At 50.6% G+C, this 14780-nt stretch overlaps 1 protein-coding gene across 1 annotated transcript in view; it reads right to left on the reverse strand.

Moving 5' to 3' along the window:
* The window catches only part of DNAH2 (dynein, axonemal, heavy chain 2), a 150399-nt gene that overhangs the window by 22350 nt on the left and 113269 nt on the right, over positions 1 to 14780 (reverse strand). The window contains exons 60-73 of the mRNA XM_011994733.1: positions 9309 to 9473; positions 8630 to 8755; positions 8337 to 8485; positions 8199 to 8265; positions 7959 to 8109; positions 7595 to 7743; positions 7280 to 7413; positions 6993 to 7137; positions 6650 to 6849; positions 4682 to 4808; positions 2394 to 2580; positions 2041 to 2189; positions 1719 to 1902; positions 1295 to 1485 (exon numbers count right to left, since the gene is read on the reverse strand). Coding sequence (XP_011850123.1) covers positions 1295 to 1485; positions 1719 to 1902; positions 2041 to 2189; positions 2394 to 2580; positions 4682 to 4808; positions 6650 to 6849; positions 6993 to 7137; positions 7280 to 7413; positions 7595 to 7743; positions 7959 to 8109; positions 8199 to 8265; positions 8337 to 8485; positions 8630 to 8755; positions 9309 to 9473 — 2124 coding nt within the window. The remainder of the gene's footprint in view (positions 1 to 1294; positions 1486 to 1718; positions 1903 to 2040; positions 2190 to 2393; positions 2581 to 4681; positions 4809 to 6649; positions 6850 to 6992; positions 7138 to 7279; positions 7414 to 7594; positions 7744 to 7958; positions 8110 to 8198; positions 8266 to 8336; positions 8486 to 8629; positions 8756 to 9308; positions 9474 to 14780) is intronic.

Raw genomic sequence — 14780 nt, forward strand, 5'->3', positions numbered from 1 at the left:
TGTAATCCCAGCACTTTGGGAGGCCGAGGCGGGCGGATCACGAGGTCAGGAGATCAAGACCATCCTGGCTAACACGGTGAAATTCTGTCTTTACTAAAAATACAAAAAAGTAGCTGGGCGTGGTGGCGGGTGCCTGTAATCCCAGCTACTTGGGAGGCTGAGGCAGGAGAATGGCATGAACCTGGGAAGCGGAGCTTGCAGTGAGCCGAGATCGCGCCACTGCACTCCAGTCTGGGTGACAGAGTGAGACTCCATCTCAAAAACAAAAAGAAAAAAAAAAAAGAAAGAAAGGAAAGGACAGTTTTTCCAACAACTTGTGAAAGGAGAAAATGTAGAATGAGAAATGTTGGGCTAGGACTGAGGGTCCCTCCCCTCTTTGGCCCTCCCCTCTTAGTCCTTAGGTCAAGGTGTAAGTATTGCAATCTGGCCACAGGCAGAGGAAAAAGAAACACAGAAGTAACAAATGATATGTCAGAAGACAGTGGGGAAAGCAGGAGCGATGTGTCAGGGAGCCAGGGAAAGGGACAGTCAACTGTGGCAGCTGCCCCAAGTGGCCAAGGAGGATTAAGAATGATAAAAGGCACCCATGCGTGATTCAAACAGCTCTTATCTGTTGAGGATGATACATACTGGTTCATGTGCTTTTCACAGGGTGAGCAAAAAGGATTTTGATCTTGACTAAGAGCAATGAAAAGCTACTAAAATAGTTTAAGCAGGGGTGAGTGGGTGAAGCGCAGTGACACGGCAGGTTTTAGAGGGTGGTGATGATTGCATTTGGTGATGAGCTTGTGATACTGGAGATAAAAATTTCAGTAGAGTTGGAGGAAAGGAAGGGCAAAGAGGCAGGAAGTGTGACATTTGGAAGAGAATGTAAGGAAATGGTGGGAGGCAGGAAGGTTCTGAGGTATAAAAGAATGAATTTGGAGACCCAACTACCCAAACTCTGGCTCTGGAATACTTATTTACTCTTTCCGTATCTCAGTTTCCTATCTTTAAAATGGGGGTAACAGTATTCACCTTGCACGATGTGTGTGTGCACGCACGCATATTAAACGAGTTAATAAACATAAGAAACTTAGGACAGTGCCTGGCACATGATAATCCCTCAAGAAATGTTAGATATTACTATCGTGTTCTAGGAGTTTGGCACAAACAGAAGAGGAATGAGGTGGAATTTTTTGAGGACAATCAAATCAAAGCATGTTGTTGTTAGGTTGAGCCCTCTCTCTGGTGCTGGCAGGTGGTAAGGTGGACCAGATGGCCCTGCTGATGCTCTTTGTCTATGACCACATACCTTTGGTGGCTCTGTGGTCATCTTGATGCTGGCCTGCAAGATTGAGATAGGGAAGTCTGGGTGGGGGCTGGAGCTGAGCCACAGGCGGAAGGATGGATGAGGGTCCTCCACCTGCAGCTGCTCCACCAGCTTGTCCAGATTAGGCATCCAAGACAGTGACAGGTGGCAGTTTGCCAGGAACACCCAATGTCCTGCAAGGAGATGCCAGGCTCAGTGGGAATCATTTCCTAAGCCCCTGCCTGTCCTCATGCTTTCCATCTGGTATTGGGGCGGGGGTGCTAGCGGGGCCGAACACTCAGATCTGCCACTTCTGGGACCCTCTGTAGAAGTGGGAGGTACAGGGACAGTAGTGTATTTGAGGTTGGCAGTTCTAAGGACAAGGACTGGGCTGAAGATGGGGGTGAAAGAAAGGATGGACACCAACCCTGAGTAACACCCTCTCGGAGGAGTCGGGCAGCGATAGGGGCCTGGCCCTGGCCCAGGGACAGGGCGTGGAAGCGCTGGGCCATGCCTGTGTGCTCTGCCAGCTGGAGCAGGGCACTGGTGGGGTCCACACCAGGGGACAGGATGAACACGAGTGGGGATCGTGGGGTTGAATCCTCCATCACCTGCCAGAAGCACAGGTATAGCATCAGGCAGAAGGCCACGTGACCGAAGTGGAAGAGAGAGATGCAGGAGACTGAAACAGAGCTAGGAAGGCAGGAAAGACCCAGGGGCCGTGGAGACAAGGAAGCTGAGCCACCGACCAACTTCATATTCAGCACAGGCGGCTCGATGAAGCGGGAACCAAGGTTGGTGACGATGAAGGAGGTCACGCAGAAGGCCACGCGGTCCTGGCGCAGGGAGCGGACGATCAGCATCCGTTGCATTTCGTTGCAGGCATTTTCCCACTCACCTGGGGACGAGGTGAGTCATTGCAGGGAGAGGGAGTGAGTCTGGAAGAGCGGGGAATCCAGACAACAGGGCACCTGCCGGGAATGTGCTCCGGGCCAGGAGGCCGGCACCAGCTGGGAGAGGGGATGGGGGACAACGGGAAGGGCAGGCATGCGGCTGAGTGGAGGGAAGCAGAAAGTGAGAGTGGGGTACAGATGCCTGGTACCTGGCAGCATTGCCTTCTCCGGGGCAGCATTGGTATACCACAGGTGCCAGTCGCGAGGGTACTGCTCAAAGGAGTTCATGAGTCCGTGGAAGTTGGTCAGTTTGTCCAGCTCCGTAATGTTATCCCAGTAGGCGTCTGCAAGCCAGCTAGTACATGGGTTGTCCATTTGGCCCTCCCGATCCAGGACCTGGTGGGAGTGGGGGAAAAAGAAAGGGATTGACTTGGGAATACTTCAAAAGAAGAGTGATCTTTTTCTCCTTTCTGTCTCTCTCTCTCTCTCTCTCTGTTTCTCTCTCTCTCGGTGGGAAAGCCAAAATGGAGGGTTTTTTGTTTTGTTTTGTTTTTCTTCTTTTCTTTTTTTTTGAGATGGAGTCTCATTCTTGTCACCTAGGCCAGAGTGCAATGGTGCAATCTCGGCTCACTGCAACCTCTGACCCCCAGGTTCAAGCTATTCTCCTGCCTCAGGCTCCGGAATAGCTGAGATTACAGGTGCACACCACCACACCCAGCTAATTATTGTATTTTCAGTACAGATGGGGTTTCACCGTATTGACCAGGCTGGTCTTGAACTCCTGATCTCAGGTGACCCACCCTCCTCGGCCTCCCAAAGTGCTGGGGTTACAGGTGTGAGCCACCGCGCCCGGCCCAAAATGGGTTTTATATGAGAGTGAAGAGATGAATACAGGGATCCTGGGGAATAAACGTGGGGGTCTAGGACTCAGACCCTGCCCTTAGCCCTCACGGTTCAAATTTAGGAAGCTGGCGCCCTCTGCTGGTTGCCTGGTAATAATGTCTCCAACCTAATGACTTCTTGGTAGCCTGGCCTTCATAGAAGCACAAACTGTTTACTCATTCATTTGCTCACTCGCTTATTCATTCTTCTTAACAAACATTTATTGTTCACCAACTATGCATTTTAATCATTGGGACGCATTACTGAGCAAAATGGAAAATATGTCTGCCCTTGGGGATTTTGTTTTCTAACATGGGATTGTGAACCCATGGGCAGACTATGAACCAAAAACGTAACAAATAAGTAAATTATCTAGTATAGCAACGATGGCAGTGCGATGGAAAAATAGGATACTCTGAGGAGGGTAAGGGAGACTGGTTGTGTTGAGGGGAGTTTGAAGTATAAATAAGAAGATCTAGGTCGCACTGAGGTGAGGTTTGAAGGAGATGAGAGACGGCCAGGTGCACACGCCGGGGAGTAGGCTTCCAGCAGAAGGCACAGCCACGCGAAGGCCCCGAGGTGAGACGTGCCGGGGGGTTGGGGAGGGCAATGAGGCCTGCATGGCTGGAGTGGAGTGGGGGCTGTGTGGTGGGAGGTGGCGCCTGCCATTGGGAGCCCGTCACAATGGCATCCACTTTAAAAGGACCTCTCAGGCCGGGCAAAGTGGTTCACACCTGTAATCCCAGCACTTTGGGAGGCTGAGGTGGGAGGATCACTTGAGCCCAGGAGTTCGAGATCAGCCTACGCAACATGGTGGACGCCGCCTCTACAAAAACTACAAAAATTAGCCAGGCGTGGTGGCACAGGCCTGTGGTCCCAGCTATTCCAGAGGCTAAGGTGGGAGGATGGCTTGAGCCCGGGAGGTCGAGGCTGCAGTGAGCCAAGATCACTGCCCCTGCAGTCCAGCCTGAGTGACAGAGCGTGACCTCTCTGGTTGCTGTGTTGAGAGTTTGGCGTGAGAGGCGGGAAGTGAAGGTGGGAAAAGTAAAGAAAATGTTGTCTAGGAGGGCGGGAGAGTGCAGTATGGTTGTCCAGAAGCCTTAAGGGCCTCCTTGGGGTTCATGATCATGGACTTAAAGCGTGTTCAGTCACTGTGGATGTGTTCTTCCCCGGCCATGTTCAGTGCACGGGCCACGCAGGGACAGAGGGGCAGAGGAGCTGGAGCTAGCCAGAGTGATAGACGCAACAGAGAGAGGAGGAAAATGGGGGTTGGGGAACCTGTGAGGGAGAGATTGTGAGGGCGACCATGGAACTCAGGCTAGGGAAGGAGTGTCTTGAAAGGCAGTAAAAAAGTGGCAAAATCAGGCCAATCTGTGGGTCACAGGTGAGACATGCCACAAAGCCCAGCCTGTGCTGAGTGCAAAGGGGCGCATAGCAAGTCACCTCCGCAGCCCCAGGGAGCTCACCATGCACCTGATGCTGGCCTGGATTTTCTCAGCTCACTCACTGATGCCGTGGGCCTGACCCTCTGGGTCTGGAGTCCTTGACACACTTGACCTTGACCATCCCCAGCCTTGACCATCCCATCCTGGGATGTGCTCTCTGCCCAACTCACCACACCCCCACGTAGAAAGAAGTTGTATTCATCCATGTTGAGCTTGCCAGAAGTCTCCAATATTTTGGCACACATATGAAAACTGAATAGTAGTTTGTGGCGTTCAAAAAGGGTACGGCAGGTGTACCTGGGAGAAAGGCAGGGAGGAGGGAGGGACAGGATGGAATGGGGGCCGATGCTCCACACGAATGCTATGATCCTACTATCACACAGCCTCACACAGAGGACCTCACCAGCCTCTAATCCTAACCTCCTGGAAACAGCCAAGGACTCAGGGGCCTAGAGATAATAATTTCCCAGAGTTCACTTATTATTATTATTATTACTTTTTGAGACTGAGTTTCGCTCTTGTCGCCCAGGCTGGAGTGCAATGGCACGATCTTGGCTCACTGCAACCTCCGCCTCCCAGGTTCAAGCAATTCTCCTGCCTCAGCCTCCCGAGTAGCTGGGATTACAGGCGTCCATCACCACGCCTGGCTAATTTTTGTATTTTTAGTAGAGACAGGGTTTCACCAGGTTGGCCAGGCTGGTCTTGAACTCCTGACCTCAGGTGAGCCGCCCACCTCAGCCTCCCAAAGTGCTGGGATTACAGGAGCGAGCCAACGTGCCCAGCCATTCACTTATAATTAGTCATTCAGTTCCATTAAAAAAACAAACATTCATTTTTCCCCTACTATCTTGCCAGGCACTCTGCTAGGTCCTGAAGACACAAAGATGAATAAGCCGCAGTCTCGGAGAGGACAGAGAGGCTATTGGTTATGATGTCCCTGCCTGCTGGACTCAGGGAAAGTTTCCGAGAGGAGCTGCTCCAAGGTGCAGCAGAGTTTTCTGGTGGCATGGGAGAGGCAGAGAGGTCACAGCATCAGCAAAAGCATGAGATGGGCACAGCATGCAGGGCAGTCAGGGATGCTCAGGCACCCAGTGCAAAGTGGGAAAGGTGAGGCTGAGGCAGGAGAAGGCCAGGTCATGAGGGCTTTCGTGGGCCACCGGGATCAAGCAACCAACCACTGGCAGTCAGACCCGGGAAGCAGCATGGTCGGATTTGCTCAGATGGGCAATGCAGGAGGGTAGGTTGAGAGGGACAGTGGGTAGAGGCAGGAGGACCTCTAGGAGACCATTGTGCAACTCAGAAAAAAGGATCACCAGGGCCAGAGCTAAAATACAGCCAAGCAGTGGGAAGATGGGGAGGGAACAGTTTGCAGAAATATTCATGAACAAAACCCGGTGAGTGCTTTGAAAGGGAAGAGTCAAGGATAGCTCCCAGTTTTTGCCAGGCATGGTGGCTCACGCCTGTAATCCCAACACTGTGGGAGACCATGGCAGGAGGATCCCTTGAGCTCAGGAGTTGGAGACAAGCCAGGGCAACATAGGGAGACCCTGTCTGTACAAATAAAAATTATAAAAAATAAAGGATAACTCCCCATTTCTGGCTAGGGTGACTGGGTCGTGGGCGTTGGTGCCATCCAAGGATGAGGAATCTGAAGAGGGAAGAGAATGAGTTGGATCTGAAGCGAGTTGAGCTTGAAGGGTCTGTGGGATGTCAGGGTAGAGAAGTCCAGTTCCTTGCTACTCAAATGTGATCCATAGACCAGGAGCAGTGGTAGCCCCTGGGACCTTGTTAAGAGTTGCAGAACCCCAGGCCCCACCCCAGACCTGCCAAATCCTAACCAGTATTTTCACAAGATTGCCAGTGTGCTACCTGCCCGTTAACGTTTGGACAGTGCTGGTATCGCCAACAGTTGTGTAGACAAGTCCAGTGCTCAAGGGAGGGCTACAGACAGAAGATGGGGAATCGTCAGCCCACAGGTGATGGTTAAGCCATGAGAGCCAGGAGCTACCGGGAGGACATGTGCCGAGGGACAGCAGCAGGCTGAGAGCCGCAGCGTGGGAAAGCATGAAGGCGCAGTGGCCAGAAGAACCACGGCCACTCGGCCTCCGGGCTGGGGCATATTGGGGGCACCCTCAGACCTGTAGACAGCGTAGGTGTGGTAGTCGTTCAGATAGTCAATGCGGTCCTCCAGCTTATTGCTGCGGTGGCTCTTGTCGATGCTGAGGATGAAGAGGCTGATGTAGGCATCCAGTGAGAACTGGTACATGGGGTCGATGCAGCCCATATCATTGAGCACGAAGAACAGGATTGATGCCCGCTGGGCACACGGGCGGTAAGCCTGCCAGCGGGGGAGTGGAATCAGGGCCACCGAGGGACATGGCAGGGAGCAGGGGCTCAGGGAAGGAGGGGTCTCGAGCCGTCATGATGGAGTTGCATCTTGGATGGCTGGCGGGAGGCAGGGCTGGAGGGCCAGGAGCTTACCTCCCGGGCCAAGTCAATGTTGATCTCTGTGGTCTCACTGGTCTCCAGCTGCTCAGTCACCTCTGTGGCCGTGATCTTGGAGGTCTGCAGCGTGTTCACCAGCTGCACGTCATCCAGCAGGGAGCCGGTGGCCTCATTCAGCAGCCTAGGGGGAGGCCCAGAGGCACATGGAGCAAGGGGTTAGGGGGACCAGGCTCCCTGGGATGCTGTCGTGCCTGGGGTAGACTGGGTAGAGGCTGGCTGGGAGTAGACCTGTGGGGCGGTGGGAGGGGGAGGCAGGGCCTCACCGCAGGATCTCATCCTCCAGCTCCTTGAGCTTCCTCTTGCCAGCCGCGATGTTGATGACCAGTGAGTCCTTCTGCTCCTCCAGCTCAGGCCGCTCCTTCCTCACCACGATGCCCAGCAGCTGGGCCTCCAGGCCCTGGGACATCAGCACTCACAGTGAGGGGCTCTCACCCCTTTGACCTTCACCTTCCTCATCCCTTTCCACCTCGAAAGACCCATCATCCTCAGCTGCCCAACACAAGCTTATCCCTTTTCTCAATCCTTCCCAATTCTTCCTGCTTCACCCTAGCTCAGTCTGGACCTCAGCCTGCACCCACCTGTTCTTTAACGGCAAAGTTAACGACGGTGGTCTTGGCTGAGGTCTCTGGGCTGTAGTGGGGGTTGGAGAGCTTGGTGGTGATGTAGAAACGGAAACTGGTATTGTATTCCACCTCCTTATCGCCAATGCGCATCAACAGCCGACCACCTGCATCCACAGAATGGTCAGGGGCAAGGACTCCATGTGACAGGTACCGGCTAACCCGTCCCCCACCGGCATCCAGGGGCAGTGACTCGGCCTGTCCTAAGGCCCCAGCCCAGGGCTGTCTGAACAGAGGGACAGGTAAGAACAGGACACAGTCAGAGAGCCAGTCCTTCCCTCCCTGGCATCCCACTCGGCTGGTCTTGGGGACTTGTCCTGACCGATTCGGGCTACAGATTTGTTGAGCACGGGGTTGAGTGTGGGGTCCAGATATTCCTGCACATTCTGAAGTAGCACAGGGTATCCAAACTGAATGGCGTTTTCTAGGATTCGCAGGTAATCGCTCATCTGCAGGTCAATGATCTTCAGGCCCTAGAGAGCAAGGGGGAAGGTGAAGGAACACTGCGGGAGAGGTGGGGCCTCAGGAAGAGGGGGACTAATCCGGCCCCCGAGCCTCACACCTGGCCTCCTTCCATGTTCTTAATCCATTTCAGGGCCTGGGCCTGAGGGTCGATCATCAGTGCCCACCTGGAGGGGGAGTACAGGTCAGAGGCGAGGCCCTCTCTCCCACGCCACCCCCACGCCCAGCAGCACCTTACCTGTTGCCTCGGGTGACGATGATGCCGTTCTCCGTGGAGAAGGCATCTGAGGGCAACCCTTGGATGTTCCAGTCCCGGACTTTGGTAGGATTGGACAGGAAGTTATCAATGGCGAAGGAAGGGGAGCAAGGAACCTGAAGCTCCCAGATCTGAGGAGAGAAAGGCCCCAAACTTAACTTGAAGAGCTGAGCCCAGCAGCCCCTGCGTCTTCACGCTATCTCTTAATATTTCCAGAGGTCCTGCCCCCAGCCCTGGTTTCGGAGCTCGCTTATCATACCTGAGCCCCATCTCACCTTCCGGATCCAGATTTGGTTGACAATCTCATCCCGGTAGTTGGTCAGGAAAGGTCCCATGTAGGACAGGAAGGCAGCTGCCAGGAGACAGTCCCCGACCAGGTAGCCCAGGTCCTCCTCCAGGCCCTGGCGGACAGGAGGGAGGGTAAGCCTGCCTGGGCCCCGGCACTCTGGGAGACTCTTGGAATGCTTTTGAAGGCACCCTCCTCTGGACACTGTCTAGTTCACAGAGGTTCTTTCCTTCCCCTAAACCTTTGCGTCCTGACAACTCTAGCCTGGTTCTAATTACTTTCAAGTTCTCTATCTCTAATGGCAATGTTTACATTCTGGTGATAAGGCCCAACCCTTTTGCGAAGCCAGGAGCTCACTGAGAGCAGAAACACGATGTGCCATGTCTGTTTTCTATCTGGTCAGTGGGCTACATCAAGAGTCCTTGTGTGTGCTTCACAGCCCTATCCAAACACTGAAGCAGATCCCTAATGGTGCTAAAAGCCTTTCCTTCCATTGCTCTCACCAAAGGTGTGCAGGGGGAGGGGAAAAGCTCCCACACCTCAGTTCTTAGAGTTCCCTATACCCAGGTGTCCCGGTTTTCCCTGACTGCCCCTTAAGCTAAAAGGGATGGGTCTCTTGGAAGTGGTGAGCAGAGGGAAAGGACACCAGGTGGTATAGTCGATCTCACCTGGACTGTCTCCTCCCATCTGGCCTTCTCGCCTGCCAACCCCGACACCAGCATCCCGGCTCGCTCCAGCTTCAGCTCCATCTCTTCAGACTTCTTGCGAAGCTCCTCCTTCTGTGCCAGCTTCTCGTCGTACTGTTTCTTCAACATCTCCAGTTTCTCAGCTACCTGGGAGAGATTGGAGTTTAGTGCATCAAACACAGGGCTTGCAGCCAGATTGTTCTCGTTCACATCATGACTCTGCCATTTTGTAGCTTTGTTAATCTCTTTGAGCCTCAAAGAGATTTGTTTCCTCATGTTGTAAAAGAATACCTACTCTATAGGGTTGTCGTGAAGAGTAAATTGAGATAAAATACATGTGATGAGGTGAATTTTCTTCCCCTTCCTTCCACCACCCTTTCCTAGAAACCAGAAACTACGTGGTAGTTTCTGGGTAGCTGGGTAGGGGGCAGAGACCTCTTAAAGCATAATAAAACCACACATGAGGCAGGTGGCTCACGCCTGTAATCCCAGCACTTTTGGAGGCCGAGGCGGGTGGATCACCTGAAGTTGGGAGTTCGAGACTAGCCTGATCAACATGGAGAAACCCCGTCTCTACTAAAAATACAAAATTAGCTGGGTGTGGTGGCTCATGCCTGTAGTCCTAGCTACTCGGGAGACTGAGGCACGAGAATCGCTTGAACCCGGGAGGCAGAGGTTGGGGTGAGCCGAGATCGTGCCATTGCACTCCAGCCTGGGCAACAAGAGTGAAACTCTGTCTCAAAACCAACCAACAAACAACCACACAAGATAGATTGGCAAGTGAAGTCCAGACAACACATAAATGACTGCCACTCCATGCTAGAGGCCACACCTAAGGTGGAACCTTGAAAAGGGAAGAAAAAGCGAGAAATGAACCCAAAAGCTGTTAGAGGGAGACTCCATTCGAGACAAAGGGCTGGCTGGGTGTGGTGGCTCATGCCTGTAATCCCAATACTTTGGCAAGCCAAGGCAGAAGGATCACTTGGGGCCAGGAGCTTGAGACCAGCCTAGGCGACATGGTGAGACCCCACCTCTATTCAAAAATAGAAAATAAGAACAAAAATAAAAAGACAAAGGACCAAGTCCAAGGTCCCACACTAGAGATGGAGGCCTGGGCAGAGCTTTGTATACTAAAGAAACTCCTCTCAAGTCATTGCCATCTGTGGACTCTGTTGAGGTTGGAATGAATATATATATATATATATATATATTCACTGAAATCTGAAAGAGAGAACTGATAGAGCCTTGTCCCAAGATCTGTATATGTGTATGATCCTGTATGTATATCTGACCGGCCAACAGCAGTTGTGCCTGGATACAGACTGTATCACTGTCCTCTTCATCATGAGGAATATGGGGTGGGGGGTTACACATAGCATTTACATGATACATGTTCCCTTTCCTACTGCCACCTCACTGGGAAAGGCAGCCCACAATCGTGGAAATAGTTCCACTACTAGAAAGTAGAAGTAGCTCTGCTTTAACTGAGTGATTCTGGTAAGTTTCAACCTTTCGGAGCCTCGCCAGGGTTGCTGTGGGTAAGGGTGATGTGGGCTGTGGCATGGTGTGAGGCACACAGCAAGCAAGCCTTACCTGGCCCAAGCACTTGGAAATGGGAGAGATCACTCTCCAAAAAATATTCTTTAAAACAACGTGGAGGGCCAGGTGCGATGGCTCACGCCTGTAATTCCAGCACTTTGGGAGGCCAAGGCAGGCAGATCATGAGGTCAGGAGTTCGAGACCACCCTGACCACTATGGTGAAATCCCATCTCTACTAAAAGTACAAAAATTAGCCAGGCATGGTGGCGGGTGCCCGTAGTCCCGGCTACTCGGGAGGCTGAGGCAGAAGAATTGCTTGAACCCGAGAGGCGGAGGTTGCGGTGAGCCGAGATCCCGCCACTACACTCCAGCCTGGTGACAGAGCGAGACTCCATCTCAAGAAAAAAAAAAAAATGTGGAGATTCAAAGTGTCACCTTCTAGGGAGTGTCTGAATCTGCTGTGATTCTGGGGGCTGCCCGAAAAAATAAAAACAAGTAAAAATAAAGTGTCACCTTCCAAGGACACTAGGTTCAGCCTTGGTAGTGACCTGATAGACACCATTAACACCTAAAGAAAGAAGGTATCACTCAGGAGGCACGTGCTCATCTGGCCATTCAGAAGAACACTTGCTGGGAGCCAGCGGGGGTTGCGCTGCAACCCCACACGTGGGTGTCGGGTCTAACCCTGAGGGAGCTGATGCTTCAGGGATCTTCGCTCCAACACCTGCCAGTCACCAGGATCATGTGATCCAGCTGGGCCCGCCCTCATCACCAACATTCTGACTGTAATTTCACTTCCCGTGGAGATTTGTCAATAGGGAGGCATCCAGGCTGCTCGATAGTTCTTTTCATTTTGTTTTGTTCGTTTCTCTTTTTTTTTTTTTTTTGAGACGGAGTCTCGCTCTGTCGCCCAGGCTGGAGTGCAGTGGCCAGATCTCAGCTCACTGCAAGCTCCACCTCCCGGGTTTACGCCATTCTCCTCCTCAGCCTCTGGAGTAGCTGGGACTACAGGCGCCCGCCACCTCGCCCGGCTAGTTTTTTGTATTTTTTAGTAGAGACGGGGTTTCACCGTGTTAGCCAGGGTGGTCTCCATCTCCTGACCTCGTGATCCGCCCGTCTCAGCCTCCCAAAGTGCTGGGATTACAGGCTTGAGCCACCGCGCCCGGCGACAGTTTTTTTTTTTTATTATTATTATTATACTTTAAGTTCTAGGCTACATGTGCACAACGTGCAGGTTTGTTACATATGTATACTTGTGCCATGTTGGTGTGCTGCACCCATCAACTCGTCAACAGTTATTTTTTTTATAGACAGTTTTTTTTTTTATAGACAGTTCTATATTTCATTATTTATTTTATGTGCAGTGGTGGTGTTGTCATTGTTTATTTCTTATACAAGAAATACATGTGGCCGGGTCTGGTGGCTTATGGCTGTAATCCCAGCACTTTGGGAGGCCGAGGCGGGCAGATCACGAGGTCAGGAGTTCGAGACCAGCCTGGCCAATCTTTTTTTTTTTCCTCAAAAAAAAAGAAAAAGAAAGAAAGAAAAGAAAAGAAATACATGCACGAGATTAAAACCTAAATGACGTAAAAGAGGTTACAGGAAAAGTAGCATCTAGACCATCTTTCCCACAGCCAGACTTCTTCCTCTGAGGCAAACTACTTTGTTTATTTTGAGACGGAGTCTTGTTCTTGTCACCTAGACCAGAGTGCAATGGCACAATCTTGGCTCACTGCAACCTCTGCCTCCTGGGTTCAAGCGATTCTCCTGCCTCATCCTCCTGAGTAGCTGGGATTACAGGTGTGCACCACCACACCTGGCCAATTTTTGTGTTTCTAGTAGAGGTGGAGTTCACCATGTTGGCCAGGCTGGTCTCAAACTCCTGACCTCAGGTGATCCTCTGGCCTCGGCCTCCCAAAGTACTGGGATTACAGGTGTGAGCCACCGTGCCCAACCATGGCAAACTACTTTTTAACCACTTTTTTTTTAATTTATGCTGGTTGTTACTTCCATATCTCTGAAAAATATGCATATGCCTCTATTTTTAAAGTATGCTAATCTCTTTGGAGCTTTAAATTTTTAAAAATTATTATGAAAACTTTTAAACCTAGAAACACCCATCAGCTAGATTTCACAGTTAGCATTTTGCTATATATATTTCATCTACTTGTTTTTTGCCAAAGTATCTTAAAGTAAATTTAAAACTCATGAAATCTCAAGCCTAAATACTTCATAACACATCTCTAAAAGTAATAATAATAAGGACATTTTTCTGCATAACTACAACACTATTATACCTAATAAAATCTTTGTCATATCTCAGAAAATAATTTTTACTACCTGTGATTTTTTTTTTTTTTTTGAATAGTGAATATATTTACATAAATCAAAATCCAAAAGGAACAAAAGTGCATATGGTGAAGGGGAAGTCTTCCTGCCATTCCTGAGCCTGGTCCCAGACCCTGCCCTGGTTTCCCATGTACCTTCTAGAATAGTCCATGCACAGAATTGTTTATATATAAAGAAAACAAGCACGGTGAAGGCAGGGACTTGTTCACCACTGAATCCTTAGACCTAAAATAATGCCCAGCACTCACATATTTTTTTGAATAAATATATATCTTTTTTTTTTTTTAGACAGAGTCTCATACTCTCGCCCAGGTTGGAGTGCAGTGGCGCCATCTTGGCTCACTGCAACCTCCACCTCCCAGGTTCAAGCTATTCTCCTGCCTCAGCCTCCCAAGTAGCTGGGATTACAGGCGTGCACCACCACGCCCGGCTAATTTTTGTATTTTTAGTAGAGACACGGTTTTAACATGTTGGCCAGGCTGGTCTCAAACTCCTGACCTCCAGTGATCCACCCGCATCAACCTCCCAAAGTGCTGGAATTACAGGCATGAGCCACTGTGCCCGCCCTGAATAAATGAATTTTTAGTCAGTGGTTCTATGCTATAACACTGTACTTTACTATTTTTTTTTTTTTTGCTTGTTTCCAAATCAGTTCTTGTGAGCTGCCTCATTGTTTTTAGCAGCTGCAAAATACTCTTGTGTGAGATTGAACTATGATTTATGTAACAAGTCTCCTACGGATACACATTTGTGTTTTTCCAACATTCTGCTATTAACAATGCTGTAATAAATATCCGTGTACAAGGCCGAGCATGGTGGCTCACGCCTGCAATCCCAGCACTTTGGGAGACAGAGGCAGGAGGACTGCTTGAGGCCAGGAGTTTGAGACCCCTGGCAGCACAGCAAGACCCTGTCTCTACACGCCCCCCCCTAAAAAAAAAAACTACAAAAGAAAAAAAAGTAATTCATGTACAGGCATAAGCACATCTTCACACTGTTATTTCTTATTCCTTTAAATTTTGTTTACTTTGTGAATTTTTGAATAGCTATCAAAAATTCAAAAGGTCCAAGGGCGTGAGGGTATGAAAAGTCTTCCTTCTAACCCTGTTTCCCACTCAGCCAGGTTCCTTCTTTAGAGGCAGCCAGTGTTACCTGTTTCTTGACTCTCCTTCCAGAGGTATTCTATACATATACAAGCATAGTCTATAGTGCTGCTGCCTGGTGTATCCATTTTAGGCTATTTCTTTCTTTCTTTTTTTTTTTTTTTAGACAGAATCTCACTCTTGTCACCCAGGCTGGACTGCAATGGCACAATCTCAGCTCACTGTAGCCTCCGCCTCCGGGGTTCAAGCGATTCTCCTGCCTCAGCCTCCCAAGTAGCTAGGATTACAGGTGCCCGCCACCACGCCCAGCAATTTTTTTTTTTTTTTAGTAGAGACGGGGTTTCACCATGTTGGCCAGGATGGTCTCGAACTCCTGACATCGTGATCCACCTGCCTCGGCCTCCCAAACTGCTGGGATTACAGGCGTGAGCCACTGTGCCCAGCCTCTCTCTTATTTTCTAA

Source organism: Mandrillus leucophaeus, unplaced genomic scaffold, assembly GCF_000951045.1.
Source record: "Mandrillus leucophaeus isolate KB7577 unplaced genomic scaffold, Mleu.le_1.0 Scaffold46, whole genome shotgun sequence".
In the NCBI taxonomy this organism is placed as follows: Eukaryota; Metazoa; Chordata; class Mammalia; order Primates; family Cercopithecidae; genus Mandrillus; species Mandrillus leucophaeus.